Source organism: Strix uralensis, chromosome 7 (genome assembly GCF_047716275.1).
Source record: "Strix uralensis isolate ZFMK-TIS-50842 chromosome 7, bStrUra1, whole genome shotgun sequence".
Lineage (NCBI taxonomy): Eukaryota > Metazoa > Chordata > Aves > Strigiformes > Strigidae > Strix > Strix uralensis.
This window is the reverse complement of record NC_133978.1, coordinates 16,343,557-16,363,806: the sequence shown is the minus strand read 5'-3', so window position 1 is coordinate 16,363,806 and position 20,250 is coordinate 16,343,557. Positions and strand designations below refer to the sequence as shown.

General features: G+C 37.0%; 1 protein-coding gene across 4 annotated transcripts in view; it reads right to left on the bottom strand.

The window, feature by feature from the left end:
* The window catches only part of DLG5 (discs large MAGUK scaffold protein 5), a 109,513-nt gene that overhangs the window by 44,025 nt on the left and 45,238 nt on the right, over positions 1-20,250 (bottom strand). For all 4 annotated transcript variants that reach the window (XM_074874543.1, XM_074874545.1, XM_074874544.1 and 1 more), the window contains exons 3-6: positions 13,063-13,228; positions 7,656-7,799; positions 4,874-5,057; positions 1,137-1,396 (exon numbers count right to left, since the gene is read on the bottom strand). In XM_074874543.1, coding sequence (XP_074730644.1) covers positions 1,137-1,396; positions 4,874-5,057; positions 7,656-7,799; positions 13,063-13,228 — 754 coding nt within the window. The remainder of the gene's footprint in view (positions 1-1,136; positions 1,397-4,873; positions 5,058-7,655; positions 7,800-13,062; positions 13,229-20,250) is intronic.

Below are 20,250 nucleotides of genomic sequence, written 5' to 3'. Positions count from 1 at the left end.
CAAGGCCATAATACAAATACATTAAGCTTCTGCATGTATCAGCATGGTTGCAGTGTTTCTGGAGCATATATGAGGCTTTGCCTCACTTCCAGGAACCTACGGCAGTTTAAATTACATAGTTTTTTCTCGTATTACTCATATTCTCCTATAACTTAATTAGATGCATCACAACTATGTACATGCTATTCATGTGTATATTACTATCTATGCTCAATCTCACCTTTTTGAAATACTAAGTCTATAAATGTGAAAAAACCCCACGGGTTTCAGCTTTGGTCTGTGGGAGTTGTATATTATCCCTAACTTATGTCAGTGAAAACATTCTCAACACACCCACAGATGCTCTTTGGAGTCATTATGTATGTTAGTATTCTTCCTATCCCATATGGGTAACTGTGTAGGCTTACTATCAAGAGGAGTGGAGAGAGGTTAAGTGTGGTGTGACACAGTTCTGTGCCCTTCTGTTTTGGCACTTGTGCTGCTTGTAGCATCAGCGCTTGCTCAGTGAAGCAAGACTCCCAGACATCTGCATCCAGTGAACTCTGCTGCCAGTCTGAAGCTCTGTCTCTGAGAACCTCTGCAATTCTAGTATCATGAAAAGTTAACTTATGCTTGAGAACATCTTCATTTGCTAAACACCTTTTAGGAATTATAGCCTCTTATTTCCTTGTTTTTTATATTTAAAGAAAGATATATGTGTTGATGTGCTCACCACCCATTGAGGAGTTTCTTTGGAACATGAAGCCTGAGGTTTAACAAAATTTTGTTGGAATTTGACTCCTGTGTCTACAAATAAGACTAAACATAGCTTGAAAACCAGAATATCCTTTTCTCACATGAGCTAAACAATGGTTAAAATTCCTCATACAATTCCAAAAACCTGAGAAATCCTTTTCTCAACAAAAAGCACCGTTTCTCCAAATAAACTTCCCCATCACACCTTCTAGGACCTTCCAGAAAATCTTATATAGAAACACATGCTTACTCATCAGACAAAGATAACATACACTACAGAAGAAAGTTAGAAAAAATAGTTAGAAAAGTATTTGTGATTCTGTAACAGATAAAATAAGGTGTTAATTAGAATTGCTACTGCCTTCACAGAATACCTGAAGGGTATCAAAACCTGATTATACCTTCTAAGAGAGGATGAATATTGCTGCTGAAAGTGTATTGCTGTGTCCCTTTGCTTCATTAACATGTCAATCTGTTTCTGAAGACGTCTGTTTTCCTCCTCAGCCTGTTCTAGGCGGCTCAGATCCGTATTATGACTTGCGATCTTCTCATTGTACCGTTTCCTTAGGGCATCATAATCCTTCTTCACACCCTCTAGCTTGTCCATTGCTGTATCATAAAGTTTATTTAATATCTCTGATGATCCATTTTGTTTCATAACCTAAAAAATGCCAGAAACACTATTAATAAACTCAAGTTTTTATCATTCCAATAAATTTAATTCAAAATATATATAAAAACAATATTAGAACAAAACTATACTAATCAATTTTAATAATCATTCTTTTTAACAACTAAGGAAACACTGAGCCTCTTCTAAGCATTACCTCTGCTTAATGTTAACTGGGTAAAAAAATCTGCTTTATCACAACTTAGAGTGCACAAATTTATGGAAATCTCTAATGGCAATTGCTACCAACAACTATTAAACCCACGTTGTTTTCAAAGCACTTTGTGGTTTTAGCAAGAGGTAATCGTTATTTGATGACCAAGATGATGGCAGTAAATTTGAAAATGACCACGAGGTGGCATTCATGACAGGTTGCCTGTATCCTCCATGAACAAATTAAATAATTTAAAACTTCAAGAGAATAAAATCTACCCTAAAAATATTATACACGCAGGCATATATCCTAATATTCATACAATATTTCATCTGAGAACTACCCACAGAGGTTTGTGTTTCAAAAGCTATTCATGAAATACGAACTGGAAAAAAACATCTAAAACATGAATAAAGTCTGACCTGAATCTTAGTTTCAAATTAATATCCATTGACAAAAATCTTGTTGTAAATAGCAACATTGATGATAAATGGTCAGCAACAACAACAGAAAGCCCCTCATGCGCTTCAGAAAATCTAGTCCTCCTTCCTTCTCAAGAGACAAAAAAAATGTGCCTGAAATGAGGCCATAGTGCGCCCCCCCCCCCCCTTTTTTTTTTTTAAATGCTATGCTACTTTTTTCTGGTTTTGTCTTTTAAACTGAAATTTGGCCTTCATGGAGCAATGGGAAGAAACAGGAATGCTTTATATGGAGAGGTGCCAGGAATTTATACAATCTTAACATTAGCCTACAAAGCTATGTCCCTAACTATCTGAAAATAAAAAGTATTAAAAACTGAGAAGGAAAAAAAGACAGAAAATATGAGTTCTATAAAAAGTTGAAACCAAACACTTAACAACTACCTTACATGCACAAATTGGCTCCTCATCTTCTTTTGTGTCTTATATTCAGAGTAAGGACCAGTTCCTGAACATGGAAGAACCTGGATGCCTGCAGACCAAAAGGAAAGGCGACCAAAAGAGACTGCCTGCTCTTTGCCTGCTACTCACTGCCCATCTGTAGCAGATAGCAACCATCACTGTCAGGAAACCACTTCTCTACACAGGCAAAATAATAGAGACAAAGTTCTTCAGCCCGACACCAGTCTCCTTAAACTAACCAAGATATGTTAAAGCAGCAAGTTACTGTTCATAAAGCGGTCCTGGAACAAGGCCGCACTTTGGTGAGAGTCTCATTGGCAAGGCTATTTCCACATACATCCCTATTCTCAGTGGATTCAGCAGCATAACCCACACAGAGTTGGACCCATGAGTCGCTAGCATGCTTCAGTGAACCATTTCAGATAAGCTAAACATACAATAAACTGGAAGCATATGCAAAGTGTAAATACATGTTGATTTAAACTCACTCAAGAGCCACTTAACTGAAGACTACTTCCCAAAACATTCTGATAACAGGTTTGATAACCAAGTATTTGAGAATCCAAACAGGAACAAACCACTTCTCACTGTCTAAAGCATATATGGAATGTCTTTTTGCTGAAAACATACTAAATAATTAAAGAAGGATGAATATACCAGAAATTGGATGGAATTCAGCATGAACTTGCTAACAGGGATTTGACAGAGGAAGACAGAAATGCCATAAACAGGAAGCAGTGTAATAAGGAAGGTCTCCCATTCAAAATCCAGTCTGAGAAAAAGTAAATAGTCCCAGCTGGACCAAGGAAGACAGCCATAGCAACAAGAAACTTCATATGGGAGCAGCAGAAACTTAAGCTGGTCAGCTGCTACGCAGCAAATCCACGACAATCCCACATGAAGACTAACTCGATCAAACATTTTGCTCTCTGAGGCCACAAAGATGTGTTTTGCTATGGCCTGACGATGAAACAACACATCAGAGGGGTCAGCACAGAGTTAGACTAATTCAGATGAGAAATGACAGACAAGCGAAGACTTCTGTCACCCCTTCGAGACACCATGATTCACTCTGACATGTTGAGAAATGGAGTTACACAACTTTCTCACCGAGAGTCACATACATAGTTCTCTTTAAAGGTTTAATCGTGATGTTGACATGAGACTGAATTTCTTTAAATAAATACTGATACTTCAGCCTCCTCCTGTGCCACCAGATAATTTCAAACTTCAGGACAGAACTTCCAAATAAATAGTCTTCTCTTGGAGGTTTTACATCCCTGTTTTGCAGACTGCAAAACTAAGGCACAGAACAATTAAGCTATTTCCCCAGGTTTACACAGCAAAACATTTCTGCTGTCTTCTGAACCAAGCTACTAAACCATTTCGCATTAGAACTCTCAAGATAGGATCAAAAGGAAATACAAATCTTCACTCCTCTTTGCACTAGCCCTCAAGCACCCCCTAAAGCACCATTCAGCACATCCAACTTGCTTTGACCTTTGCCCCTCCTACCCTAGCAAATAATTATTTTTGTTTGAGTAGGTTTTGCTTCTGAAGCCTAATGTTTGACTTGCAAGTTTGCTCTATGAATCAGCCTACACACAGTTAACCGAGATACTCTGTTTAACCATTCCACATGTTGCTGTAACTATTCTAACTAAATGATCAGTTTTTTTCATAGGTGAACCATGAACCCGATATGATCTCCTCATTATTGCTCCTCACTATTACTCTTACTTTTCTTTCTTCACGATGTGTGAACAACGCTGTCCTGGAGACAGCCTGTTATATACAGTTCTGAAATGTCCCCCTCTGAGTACTGAAAAGCTTGTCTTTTTTTGTTTCAAGTTCAAAAACATTAATCAACCTGTAGCTTTGTTCTAAGTGAATAGCATCTCTAAACCTAAATAAACAAACTTAGCTCTGTCACTCCCCTAACCTTTATGGTGTCACTCAAATAATTTAAAACAAAACAAAATCAAACTCATCTCTGTCACTCATTTTTTTACTGTGATTCTTTCCAAAAAAAACCAAGCATAGCATGCAAGTTTAAAGCTAGCCCTGTCCCATAAAATACCTTAGGAAAACAATCATCTTTTTAATCACTTTGCAACTTCAAGCTGGGTTTTTGATGCCTCTGCACACACTTAAAAAAATAGCATGCATATACAATCTTCCTCATGTACATTTTTTTCTTAAATTTCTTAATACTACCTAATATTCTATATCCCTTTCTTTTTTTCAGCTAGACACAGAAAATCAATTAGTATCCAAGATCTCATTTTCTCCCCTAGTGCTGTAAAATGAAAGCCAGATTGTACAATCAGTAAGACAAAAAAGGCAGGAACACTACACATTTGGTTTTATTGACTTTATCAAAGGAACAATTCATGATCTCTTCCAGCAGATACACTATAAGCTGTAGCTTACCTGCTGCTGCTGGCTGCGCAGGTCTGTTATCTCTTTCTGATCCTCATCATGAAGTCTCTTCATTTCCTCACATGACTGCTGGAGATGATTATGTTCTCGCACCAACTGCGTGTTTTTCCTCTTCAAGGTATCCATGTCCTCCTTCAGCTGTGACTGGTCACTCAGCAGTCGACTGTGCAATGTGCTGTCACGGCACACAAAAAATGCTCTTAGCGGCCAACTTGCCAGGACAAAGTCCTGGACTAATTCATTTCAAGTTTCCTACCAAGAAAGCAGGTCAAACTAACTCAGTTCTGCATATTTGAGTATTCCAAGCACCAGGGAAAAAAAAAATTAGAAACAAACAGGACCATAAATATGAAAATATGTGAAAGTACAAAATACTGTTAAACTGCCTCAGGAGAGATGATGGATTTATGCCACCTACCAATGCCATTTCATAGCCATTTAAAAAGCAAGCAGATAGACAAACAGAAATGGTGTAATACAAGCATAAGATGATCCTGAAGATAATAGGAATTATCCCACTAAACACCTCCGCTTTCTCTCGGGCCCCTCAGCTGGGCAGCAGCTAACCAAAATACAAAGAAATTTTTTTGTAGTTTTCATCTGTATGCTATTATTTTTAAAAAACCTAATAAACAAAAAACCCCAAACAAAAAACCCCCAAAAAAACAACAAAACCACACTATGTATGTTTCAACTACATTCAAGCAGGTAAAAAGTTGTCAAAGTTACTCCAAACTTCATTATGCAAGCATAAACAACTGAGAGCCACATGAGGAGGCTATCATTCAGATTATAATTCAAGGTAGCAGTCCAAAATTAGACCAGATCACTGCTGAAAAAGAGCAGAAAAATCAACTGAATGTATTTTACTACTGAAAAACAAACAAAGAGTGACATTTGGATACTGACAAGTATTTTTGTTGTTCAACAGAATGAATCAAACTGACCTCTCACACCTGCTGGTAAAATGTTTAAAGTCCATCTTTATTAAAAAAAAAAAAAACCACACCACAACACACAGCAATGAATAGAACCAATTTACATTTTAAGATACTTTATATTCCTTCCTTATGAAGTGAAAAACCAAAATTTCCTGCACAATGACCCAAAGCATTAAAACCTTTCCTTAAAATTAGAACAACCTGCTACAAAAAGAAAAGCCTTTGACAGATTATATTCATACAATTAAACACACATAATCTTTGCATGTAGGTTATTAATCTGTTTTTTGTTGGAATGGTAACTTTTTTTTTAAAGCATGGGGTTTTAAGAATTACTGTAGGAAAATAATATTTGAATAGTGTATTCCACTCAATTCCTTTCTTTACCCTGAGAATTACTCATAGGATGAACAGGAGTTGCATGCATGGATTTCAACATGTTTTGTCATGTTTTGGGCACCTAACTCCAGCAGTGAGTTTCAGCCTCCCTGAAGTTTTAAGTAGGAAACTGAATTATTGAAATCCAATTAAGTAAGTTCTTATAACAAAAAGAATTACCTCTGAATCAATTAAAATTTGCTATACTTTCTTCTGACCAGCTAATTTTAGTCTGTAGGAAGTGCAAATGCAAAAGTTTTGCTTGTATATATGCATCATTTTGTGGAAGCCTAAATTGTTCATCTCTGAGGCATATGCTTATCTTCTTGTTACACTTGAGTATTTCAATCAATCACTCTATCTTTTAAAACTTAGAGGTTTTCTCCTGATATGAGAGGGTAAATCCTTTTATACTATCACAAAAATACTGAAATAAACAGAGTGTAACACAGTATGGTTTCAGGCACTACAGAACTTCTGAATAAGGTGAGCAAAACACCAATTTTTTTAGGATAAATAATACAAGTGTTTCACATCAGCATTCAATGGACAGCAGTAATTCAGCTCTGAAAAAAAAAAATCCATCTACAATGTATAGAACACTAATGCTTTGTCCAGAATTCACTAGCAAATGAAAATGCTTGAAATCCTCAAACGAAACTAGGAATAAAGTTCTTCATAAAGAAACCACACAACTTGCTGCATCTGCACCTGTCAACAACCTTTGATACTGTTCTCAGGCTTTGGAAGAAGAACTTAAGAAAACAGTGCTTATCTTTAAAGGCTTGAAGAGCTGTGGGTGAAAATGTTATGTAAGAACAAGCAGCCCCCAATAAAAACAGATGCTGTCATTAAATGCTAGTCATACTTAATAGTATATAAGTGAAACAAACTTCAGACCAAGAATTTTCTGCATTTCTATTTCTAAGATGTCTTCCCTTCAAGCAAAAAAACCCATGTTCCTATTTGCATCAACAACTTATTTTTAAATAGAAATACATGCTAGAAATAGTCACTATTTTCTTCCTATTTTATTGCATTTTCATAAAAGCTTGCAATTGTTCTAAATCTGTGTTAAAACTTACACAAACCAGCATGAGAGCTATCACAAGCTATTACAGTAAGACATGACATTCTCTCGAATTGTATTCTGCCCTCCAACCTGACAGTAAAACTATTGGATTATAATTGCAAGTCAGTAACCAGGCTTTCCTTGCCAGTGTCCCATCAAGACATCAGGGATTTCTATCTCAAATTCCTCAAAGTAAAACAAGCAATCCATACTTGATAATTTCCAATAGGCCAGAAGTGTTTTATCTGATGCAGGCCAACATTAATCTTGCCATTAAAGTGGAAAAACATAATTAAAAAAACTATGATTAATATGTTCTAATACTTTGTGATCTAGCACAGACTCGTAAACTCTTATTATGTACAGCTTTACTAATACTTACTGATAAAAATCTGCCTCTTTTGCTGCTTCTTCACACCTTTTCAGTGTCTTCGTGTGTTGATTCTGCAGAGACTGTAGGTCTGACATGGCCTTCATGCACTGAATCTTCAGTCTTTCATAATCATGATTTGGTTTTGGACTAGGCCTAGCATGGAAGAAGAATATGAAGTCAAACATCAGCTGCTAAAGAAAATGTAAAGTCTGGGAAATTACTATCCGGTAAAAAAATATTATCACACAACTGTCGATACTTAGGTTATATTATGCTTTAATTTAAATACTTTGCATTAAGATGTGACCACAAGTAAAAATTCACTGGCTTTAACCTGTATGAGTTTTATGAGATGTAACATCTAATAATGAGAAATTCTATCACTAACACAGCCAAAAATAGTACTAAGCAAGCATGTACCTCTCTTTTGAGCAGCAGTATTATCACAGAGCAGAACTGTCACTTGATAAAAGAACAAGTCAATCACAGTACGTTCAGCTCTCCTGTGCTACCACGTCAAAACTCTCAAAGAAAAAGCACAGAGTTGCAGTGAGAGTGTGGCTGAGAAGAGGCTGCCAAAGTCAAGTGGGGGTGCATGGAGACCCAGGCTAGGAAAAACCTATCTAGGCAGTAGCTAGAGGACCTTGTCTATAGCTCTCTAGGAAAATCAGGGCTAGGGTTGAGAGAAAGACCTCCAATGGGACACCAAACACATGTCTCTGTGCTGGCAGAATTTGACCAGTTTGACTAATCCAGCATTGAATTTAAATAATTTGACCAAGTCATGCTACTAAATTACATATCTGATTGAGTGTTACCATGTTCTTTTAAACTACTATAAGTGAATGACAAAACATGTCAGAATCTACCTCCTATTTCCATAAAATAACCCAAATTTGATTCAAATAATTATTGGGAATCTACAATACAATATAATCTCCAATAAACAATTTTCATTGAACTGAACAAAGTGGAAGCCAAACTCAGTCAGAAAAATTTCTGACTGAAATTTTTTTTTACTTTATCAGGATGATTGGGAGAAGAGAAATTTTCTAAAATAATCTCCCTTGTCAAGCAATTGACCAACATAGATTATGTCTAAAATCTATGGTCCCTGATCATGATACCTTTATTTATTTATTAGAAAAATCATAAATCAAGCTAGAAACTAAATTAGCAGGATTATGCCATCTGGTTTTGAAGCACTAAGCTTCTAAAGGAGACTCTAAATTGAACTCTTCCTCCTCTGCACAGTCACAACATTTTTGCACCATTGAATTTTCTAGTTTCAAAATGAAGCTTCTGACAGCTGTTCCTGTGTCATCTCCTGGGTCTCTTATAACTCCACGGGCAATAAAAAAAACAAAAACAAACCAACCAAAAATAAAACAATTGCTTTCTAATTTAACTCTAGTTTATCCTCATATCAGATTTGCTCTGCTGCTGCACAGATCACCCTTTCTCCCTCCCACCTCACTCTCTCGCAACAGGTTTCGCTGTAAGCGCAGCCTGAAAAGCTATCAGAATTCTCTCTGCTTCATACAAAACCAGCAACATGGATTCTGGAACTGAAATGCAGCTGTCAATTAAACCAAAATGAAAATGGTTTCATACTACTGCAGCTGTGAGAGTTGCTGAAAAAAACAAAATACCAGCCACATCTGATTCACAGACTTTTAGGGAGTGTGTGTACACTATGAAGGTGCTTTTTAGAAACCCAGTTGTATTTGGGTTGCTGAATAGTAAGGTCTTCAATTGTAACTCCTCTTTTTCTCCCTTCTCCAGAGAAATGCTTCTGGGGAAAACAAAGCCAAAAAAACCCTTCCTTGACTGACAGGCTTTAGCTACAACTAAAGTCAAACTCAAAAAGTAACCAAATACTCAAGTCACATCCACAGGGATGTCTTTTAGGTTTTCTTTTTAATTCACTTTTTGGGGGTGCCAAAAGTAGTAGTACATTATTCATAGAGTGTTACAGATATATAACCACAAACACTGCAGTGGTCGTCTTTTAAAAGACAAACCTAGTTAGCATAAGTAAAACTCAATTTGAAATGTTCACACCCTTGACAAAATCACTAAAAACCCAAGTATTGATTTAAATTAGATTTTAGGGTGAAATTATTGAAAGTGAACACCATCTGTCCACCACAGTCATTAAAATGACAACATTAATTGAAGCACCGTTTAACTCTCAGTTAAAGTGTTAACCTTACTGAGACCCATTAACACATGTTCAGATTAAGCTTGTAATCATGAATTCATATTTGAGTGAAACATTTCAGTGTATGAATTTTTACTAAAGGATAACTATTAGGTAAGTCTCAAAACTATGAGGAGAATTTGTTCTACAAGTCTAACATCAACCATCTGTATGTCATATATTGCTGAAGTAACACTAGCACTATTCTAAAAACAAACAAAAAAAAATCATATAAACATATCGATACCATGTAGGTAACTACAGAAATGCACGTATCTACACAATGAGGAAGGACAAACAATGCACAATGCCACCAGTAACATCCTGCGTTCTAGCTCATTTACATGAAGTAAAAAAACACCTGGATAGCCAAGGCCGTATGGTTCCACAGTGCTGTTCCAAGGGTTTATGTCTCAGCAAGAAAAACAAGGATATACACAGGAGGAATATTGGTCAGAAGTCAAAAACCAAAACTGCCATACATACAAAGCAGTCCATTCAAACACATGTAGTGGTTGACTCTTGTTTAAGTAAGACCACCACAGTGTTATGCTGAAATGCCTCACAAGATACAGAAAACTCTGATTTCAATAAAGGAGAGGTGTCAGTTACTATTTTGGAAGCATTGCTTCAAATGTTAATAAAATTTAAAATGCTAGTGTCAAAGGTCCAACTGTTTTTCTGATGCTGATACCTACTTAACAACTCTAAAAACCCTTTGTATTCCAGTGGAATTACCCTGAGCATAAATCAAGGCCACAGTGAGACTGACATTTACATGTATCTGATGCTAACATAAGAGCTAATACCAATGGCAGATGTAACTTTGTGGGCAATGCCTACCCAACAACTTGAAAATGTTATCATTTACCATTGCAATTCCACCACCACCAAAAACAGTTACAGATTACACATAAAACAGTCTCTTCTCAAAGGCAGTTTTAAAGAGTTTTATTAGTATTGCAGTTCTCTTGTACCATTACATAAGTAGTAAGAATAGCAAGTTTAAGTCTATAAAGTGCACCTTGAGCACTCTAAATTATTTAGCCAAATCTTTGCTGAATCACCACAACACATGCATGCATACAGTCACTGTCAAGTGACACAAGTACAGCATGAGCAATCCTACTCCTGTCCAGCAGGATGACACATGTTTATCTGATTCAGCACATCACAATCCACTTCTGTGGCTCCTCTTCCACTGCTCCAGACTTAGTCAACACTTGCTTTGGCAAACAATTCTTGGTTTTGCAACTGCCAGCCTTCACAGCCAGTGCAGCCCAGCCTACGAATGTGTTGCTAGCTGACACCATCGTGACATGTCAAGATTTGCCTCTACGCCACCTGTGTTTGGTACAGCCACGGTTAAAGCAGCATACGCAGCCAGGAAAGCAAAACCCCTTTTTGGGTAGTAAAAGTCACCATCTAAATAATCATCTTTCAGGTTTCACGCTTCAGAATAACAGTTTGCAATGTCCGGGCTTTGACTCCTGGAAGGCTGAAGATTAGTTTTATATAAGGAAAGAATGCAAAATAAAGTAAAAAAAAATACAAGCAAGCTTTCAAAAACCATAGATGTGTATGTGGATGGGAGGAGTAGTTGCTTTTATACTGAAGGAAAAAAATATCAACTAATAATTTCATTCACTTCCCACTCTTCAAATATTTCTTTGGACAGCAGCATCCTCCATCTAACATACACTGTCCAAGCACTGCCCAAATACAATGCTTATTTTGATGAGTTAATTCTTTAAGCTGTAAACATTTATGTTTTCCACAACATACAAATACTACACTGGCAGCAAAAGACTGATTTGACAATTAAAGAGAAAAAACTAGGGCAGTCTATAAGACAGCTCATCAGAACTTTATTAACAGCATCCCAGATTATGGAGAACATTGTTGTAAACTATAAAATCCTCAAAGCCTAAGATCTAGTGACTTCAAATAAGAAATCCCTCTGTATAAGTAAGTAACTGGAAGCTATGCAAAAGATGTTGACATTTGACAACCTCTTCCTCTCCCATACCCACAATGCTTGGAGACCCTCAGATAGAACACAGTGCTCTTAAAGTAGCCCTCAGAACTCATGGGTGGAGGAAGGGGGCATTAAGATGAGTAGCTAAGGAGTGAATAAAATACCCACATCCTCTCAATTCCAGTTCTCTAGTTCAAATCCTGACCTTATCTCACAAGGACACAAAGTTTAATTAACCACCGGATCACCTGCAGATAGAGCTGATGAAGTAACAAACAACAACAATAAAACACTGAAGTTCAGAGAAGCCATGCATCATGGCAACACTACCAAAAATCTATTATTTATTCTTATTTCAGATTCGTGACAATTTTTTCCAAGGTTCAAAAAGTTTCTTACACATGCTTACTGTAGGCAAAAAAACACCTGCTCAGTGTGTCCCAAGTCACATTTATAAACATTAGCAGATCTTTAACCCTCTAAAATAAACCAATTCTGTTTCCTACCCAATAAACCCTTAACTACAATTAACTCATACTCTCCCTGAGGACTATCTTCCTCATAACTTATCAACTCTTAAATTAGAATGTGCGGCATAAGGCTGCTGGCCATTAACTGACTTAGAACACGTGTTATTTTCATTTGACAGCACCCATAACTTCTCAGTGGATGAGAGTTCCTTACCCTCAATATGTTAATACTATACAGTCCCCCTATATATATATATATATATCACAAAGTGCAGCTCCTAAAAAACACTTAGTTCCCTCAAAAGAAGTCCAAACCCCTCTCTGTAGCAGCACAGGAATAGCAGAGATTTTTTTTTCCTCTCCTAATTTCTGTCGTCCAGTCAAGTATTCTGAGCTATTTTCCTTTCTCCTCTCTTGCTTTCAAAACAGCAAATGCTTCAGCCACTGTCTTCTTTCTCTTGCCACAACATAACTCAGGAAGCCTAAACAAATAGCTTGCTTTCTTCTCCCAACATAGACATGAGACCTACTCCCCCTCATTCCCACAGCAAAACTACTGAAGAAAGTGGGAATAGGCATTCAACAGGCAGCTCTGAAACCTGGATGTGGTCATCTACGTAGACACACATCACCAGGATATAAGTAGGTTACAAGCAACATATAAACATTGCAATATCCTTGCTGCTTTACAAGCAAGCAGAAGCCAAGACACTTGAAGACACTACTGAGGACTAAATTAAAATGTTACATTTCCTTTATTTTTACCTGCAGTCATCAAAAGTTGATCCAGGAGATGAAAGTGCAAGTCGCTTGCGCAGCTCATCCCTCTCTCGAGTTACCTGACGGAGCTGATATAATATTGTCTCCAGCTTCTCACTCATCTGTCTTGTGTCTATTACAGGTGGTGGAGATGATGCTTTACCAGTCGTACCTGACCAAGAGATAAATAATTGGCAGTCAGATAACTCCTCAAAAGAACAATACAACTTCACTAAAGAAGTTAACACTAATTTAAAAAATCCTGTATTTTTGGGTGAGAATCCTGTTCAAAAATGAAACAAGTCATGGAAGTTTTCACCAGTGAGTTGACACAAGAGTAACTCCAGGGAGAAAGGCCTTATGTGTGTTGCAAGGTAAGTTTGCATGAGTAGCTTCCTTGCTTACTCATGAACTTACAAATTGCCTGTAAGGCAAGGCAAGTTTGCAGTTCACAATTGCAAAGACCACAGTGTCAGAAGTCATAGGTACAAAGTTATTTCCAATAAAGAACCATGTGCTTGCTTCTAAGAAAAAAAAAAAAATTCCACCCACCACCAACTTACCCCAGTGACAGCAGAGAAACTGTTACAGCACAGGGGCTCTTTTCCAACTGCCAACATTTATTTTTAATGCATTTCTATGCTTTCACATGTCACAATTTATCATGCTTTCATATGTCACAACTTACCAGCCCAGTACGCAAAGTTAAAGATTCAACTTGCCAATAAATCATGAGAAACAGGCTTCATTTTTAACAACATTGGCTAAAACTAGCACATTACAATCACTGCAACTGGACTACACATCAAATTTCCTCTAAGGGGCAGTCATACATTAAAGAGTTTTGTGGAATCTTTTCATTCTCAGCTTTCTTAATATCAGAGATTAATGATGATGCCTATTGTCAGAGAGCTATACCAATACAAAGAGATCTTCTTCTGCCTGAGAGATGAGAGTCTGATACATTGTTTCACAACATGCTGACAATTAATTCAACTATAATTTTCATTCTGCTCGTTTTAATCCCAGACACGAGAATTAACTCAAAGATATAGGTCACAGACGTGAAAGTTAAAGGCCTAAATGTATATAGGAGATCACTATTTTCTACCCAAAAGACAAATTCTAAAAATAGTTTGCATAATTATACATTTGAAACAAGTTGATGACATACCTATTAACTTGTTAGGATGTACCTTTATTATGCCTTTTTCTAAAATGAAGAAAAAAAAGATACGATAGTAAAATAATGCTCATTGACAACTGTCTTTTGAAAGAAAGAATTTCAAACAAAGTTATTTCCTCTGATTAAATACTAATGAGTTGCAAGGATTGGCTTTTTATCTTTAAACCCAGTTCAGGAAGGTATTACAGAATGCAAAAACTCCCTCCAGCTTTCAAGTAGAACTACCTGTGCTTTAAAGTTGCCACACCAGAGTAACTGCAGAGTCAGGGCTATCACACATACAGCATCTCAAATAATAGGAACGCTGTTCTTATTCCTTTCAGCTGTTACTGTAATTCAGCAATGAGAGTTTACGAGCACAGATTGTTCTTTTAATCTAACTATTGCATAATAATGTCTGTAAATGCTCTAATAGTGAACTGGAGAAAAAAAAAATGCAGGAACAGCCTGCATTCTGTAGAAACAGACTTGCATCGCTCAAAAGAAGTCTCAACGGAGGCTGCATTTGGGCTTTCTCCTACTAGTTTGTTTCACTCCTCCATCCAGATGAAGCCCCTTCATCCATAAGGACTAAGATCTCACACTTTAAAAATGCAGTTATCCTTTCTTTTTCTAAAATAAGAATCATTCTATATAATTTTTAAGGCAAGGTTATATAGGAACCAGTAATAATACAAATGCACTATCCTAGGCTCATGATATAGGGAGTAAATACAGAAAAAAAACAACTGGACAGATTAAAAAAGTTAGAATACATACTCATTTGGAATAGGTTGGACACATCAATGAGCGGGGAATTTCATAAATAAGTGAAAAGATAAAGGCAAACAAACCTAATTCAGATACTGACAGGCTGCATGATCTTGGGTAAATTCAGTGGCAACCTACATATCTTCTCACTTGAGCTGACGCATCAGAAGATGCGCAACACTAAAAAAGTCCCGTTCTCATCCTTACAGAGAAGTTCAAAAGTTTATCTGTCATCCTGAGGCAGCTTGTGAGCAAAACATCAACAGGATGCAAGGGGCACAAGAGGAAGGAGGAGATAAATCAGGAAGGCTGGTGTGCTTCACATGGAGGAAAGGGCATTGGATTAACAATAGCCCATCACTAATATCAGTGTTAAACCCAGCAGCAGTCCTACGGACAATGTCTGCTACAGAAGTCCTACACAATCATGCAACAGCTGCTCTTGAAATCTGAAACATAGTTGAAGGAGACAAGAATTATACATCTGCTTCTCCACCTCTTCCCCCCCCCCCCCCCCAGCTTTGACAGCATCCCAGTGACAATCTGAGAAGAACATTTGTGCACACAGTTCCAAAACTGTGCCAAGCAAGACAAGACTGCTTTAAATAAGGATAGGCTAATTAAGCCCTAGGAAAGAAGCTTTCTTGACTAATGTGAAGCCATTTGTCTTACTACCAAAAAAGGTTATTATTCATTAAGTTGTCACTTTTTACCAGTACAAGTACTTTCATCTCAAATGCAATTATATTGTTCTCAATGCCTAATATCAGCCAAGAGATGTATGCCTTTCAAGTGCTATAAAAACACAGATCAATATGATCTAGATATTCCCCTTCTTATCCTTAAAAGAAGCCCAAGAAGTTTATCTTTGCTTGATTTACTAACAACCTTACATTTTCATTAGTTGTACAAAAGGTCTCATAAATGTTAAATCAGATTTGTGTATCTTAAAAAAACCAAAACAAGAAACGTGAATCAAAACACTTCAATAAACTCCTCTTTCATCAGAAAAAAATCAATATTCTTCATTTCCTTTAAAGGGGCTTTTATACCTGAATGCTAAAAGCCTTTTATTGCATGTGACACCCTGATGCAGTAGAAGCAAAGTAACCTGTGCTTCCAGCTTTGTATTTTTTTTTTTCCATGTGACTGCACACTTTACACAACAGTACTTCCTTTCTGTACTTTAACCAGTCAAACTGGTCTCAAAATGTACAAGCCTAAAGGCTAAATCTCCATTATCCAAATTATGCCACCTTTCAGCAACTCACCTGCTTTCTCAGACAACCTGGATTTGTGGAAATGTATTTACTGCACGTCCTGCCAAGTGCAACTCATTCATCTGCTTCTGTAAGCCTCACTACTCACTCTTCACATGAGCTGCACTTGGGCTCTGAGTACCCAGCCATATGGAAGTCACCTCCCTGGCCAGCCTCCAGTTAAGTGGCGCTTCACCAACTCCTGAAACAGCCGACAGCAGGGATGCATCGTGTGGGCAAAACATATTTTGCCCATAATGCTGTAGACATATTAAGTCTTGAGTATGCATTGACTTAATCTAAAGCAAGATTTTGCAGGAATTCCATCATACATTGCATAAAAGAAAAGCCTTAAAAAGAGAAGCTGGAGCAACCATATCTTTCATAATTATAGTCCAAATGATGGACTTTGCAGAAACCACAAAGATCCATTACTGTAGTACATTCTAAATAGAATTCTTGATGATTACTCTAATCATCAATGATGGAAGAGATAATACAGCCACACAGAAACCACTGTTCAGTTAGCTCTGTATTTGGGGATGGGGTAGCAACTTTTTGAAAAAAAAAAAAAAAGAGAACATTTTAAGAGAAACACGGCTGGGAAACTTAACCTGACCAAGATGTATGTGTCATAATGATGAATCAATATAATGTTGAAGTGGTAAAATGGGTACCAATGCATAAACAGCTACTTTTAAGAAATACCATGAACATATTTTGAATAAACTCATTACTCTGAGAAATACACTTGTATGACAGGTTCAACTAATTCAAAAGGCAATCTGTCACAAGCTAAAGGAATGCCTAAATTTTACAATGATTTTCTTAAACTCATAAATTCGGGCCAGTTCTTGCTTGCAAACAAACAGGAGACTATTCATTGTACAGTCAAGCCTTTTTCATTGCTTTCTTTCATAAAAAATAAAATCAACAGGGATGTTCAAAATACTATTTCTTTATGGTCTTGTAAATCATGAAAACAAACATTTAAAAAGACTTGCAAAGTGTATTGCAAAGCATACAACAGGGTTTCCCCGCCAAGCTCAGGAAGGGGTGCGGAGTAAAGACTTATGCCTGCTGTAGGAAAATGCATGCTAAAATATTTACTTTATTTCAATAATTTATGAGGACTAGAACAAGATTACATATCAGAAGTTATCGTTCAGATACATTTCTTCAGATGTATCTTTTGAAGTGGTCTTGAAACAGCAGAGACCACAGAACAGAAGAATTGCATGCAGGTGAAATAAAACACGAGTAAGACCAAGCAGCAGTACACAGAGGAAAGGAAACTGGAAGGTAAAATAACAAACTGTGGAAACAGTTTCATCTGACAGACAGAAAACCTAACAGGTTATGAAAGCAGTGAGGATCATGTAACATGCAAGGACAAAAGAATGGGTAGCACTTCAATATTTGTTTTAATGCAGAATATAACAAGCTGAACAAACCCACCAGCATGTAACACAAACTTTCAACTTCAGCAAGTTTAAGACTTTAGAAAGAACTGAACAGTGGTTCCAGAAAGATCAACATGAAAGGAAATCTACAACCTAATACTCAAAAATAGCAAGGAGGGGGAAAAAACGACAGATATGTCAATTCAGAAAGTCCTTGCAAACTTTGCTGAGCTAAAATACAATGGAGAGTAAAATCTGTTAACATGACAAAAGAAAATACAGCTGAAGCTCCTCTGTTTGAACATTCAGGAGCTCCCTGGTGGGAAAGCTCCAATCCTACATTTGTCAGGCTTACAACCACACACTGAAAGCACAACCTAGTCAAAAGTGTCCAATTCAGACCCAAGGGGGACAATGACTAGGGTCAACCGCTGCACACCGACCAAGGGAATGAGACTCCACCAGCGCTCGTTCCTTCACATCATTTTCAGAGGAGTTGTGAGCATCGTCTCACTATACTGTTTTATAGCCCCCAAACAAAAGTGCTGACACCAAAAGGATTTCCTGAATGCACAGACTGATAAAGGGCCCCAGGGAGTAGTGAAAGACACTGTGTTCCAGACATGCTGTCTGGAGTGCAGGAGATGGATATTCACACACACTGTATTTCCATTCAAATCATTATAGACCAACCAAATCTATGGAAATTCCTCCAGGGAGCTGACTAATGTTAAGAAGATATTATAGCAAACAAAATACCATGAAATGTTCAGCTCTTCATTAGTGGTTCTCAAGCCCTATCTACGCAGAACCCTTAAGAGACCAAGAAGTAACTCAAATTGACTCGTTATACAAAATGTTTAAAAAAAAAAAAACAAAACCAAAACCAACCAAAACACCCCATCAAACAAACCTACCCAAACAAAAGCCAAAAAAAGCCAACACCCCTCCTCCAAGACTGCATCAATATACATCAGCAAAGTTAACTTTTTTGTTGTTACTGTTGTGGTTTTTTTAAAAACAGGGTATCACATCCACTGAGTAATTCTTGGGTACCTCTAAAGTGACAGAAGCTAAGAGAACACTGTGCATGACTACATGTCAACCCATAGGTGCCTGGAAATGGATGCCATCAAAGTCAGTGATAATACTAAAGCTATTCAGAGTGCTTATTACTTAAAAGAAGATGGTTATTAATGCACACACCAAAAATTAGGTAAAGAGATTAAGGATTAATCCTAGGAACATCTACATGATTCATAAATAGAGCAAAATAAAAGGAGACTGAATTCACTTTAAGTTTGTGCAAGAGAGTTTATTTCCTAAGTTAAAAGTCTTGTTTCCAATAAACTAAACAGGTACTATTCAGATCAAAGGAGAACAAAATTACTTAGAAAATAAATCTACAAAAAGGGTTTAATTCAATCATTGAGGCCAAATTTTACAGGAAAATTACTTCTGTATAGAGAGACTGATTGGCAAGGAGGTGGAATATCGAAGGCAATCACTGCAGTACAGAAAACAATTCTGATGTGCTGTACTAGTAGTGTTCCTAGTACTTCTCATTCATTTGTTGCCTTTCAGCAGGTGTAATACTGTCACTTGTTCCTTTGTCAGTATTTGTTAACTGTTTAGGTATCTTTACCAAATATAAATTTTGTGTTCGTGTTATTAAAAAAAGCAGGAAATACAACGAGATTCCTATAAGAGGTTGCAGGGGGCGGCACACAGAATAAATCAATCACTTTCAGTCTAGGAAGGAGTGTTTATCTTTGACTGACAGAGTATCATAAATCACACCCGCAAGTGAACACTTCCCATGAATAGTGAAAACAATTTCTTTGTTATATACAGCTGTAGAAAGTGTGAAGCAATAAACTGAAATCACAACAACATAAAAGGACAGTTGTGAAAATGGCCAACATGAAAATGGGGAATGAAAGACTACACATTGTCAGGAAGGAACTATCATCTGATGAGAAGGGGGTAACATTTGCTTTGGAGTAAGAATTAAGGCTCTCAGATTAAGTAACTTGAATTGCAATTAGGGGAAAACTATTTGTAAATAGTCTGTCGGGCTGATAAGCTAACGAAGTGTTAAGCAAGGAAATACTGTCAGTTGAAGTCGAAGTTGGACAAGTTTGGTGGGGACAGATATATGACCACCTGATGGCTGCAAGAAAAAGTCATAAAATTGTCATGCCAATGGTGGTGTTTGTTACAGACTGGTAAGTAAATTCCCACAGGAAAAGATAGTACAGGGATATGAACAGTAAAGAGCAAGAAAAACCACTTATGACTAAAAAGGTGATACCATTTGCAAAGAACTGAACAGCTGGAACAACAGTAGTCTGTTAAAAGCAATAATACACTATGTGGAATGAAGAGGATACAAGATTGACAGCTGTAATCAAAACAATGCAAACAGATCCAGCTGCAGGAAGAAGGAAATTATACATGTGGAAAAACGGAAGGCCTTCTGCATTTCAAAAATCCTCTCATTAGGATCTCAGTATGTTTTCAAAGAATGGAAGAGTATGCAATGCCTTTATGTTAAAAACTCATCATTGAAAAAGCATAATGGAGGCTATCCTCA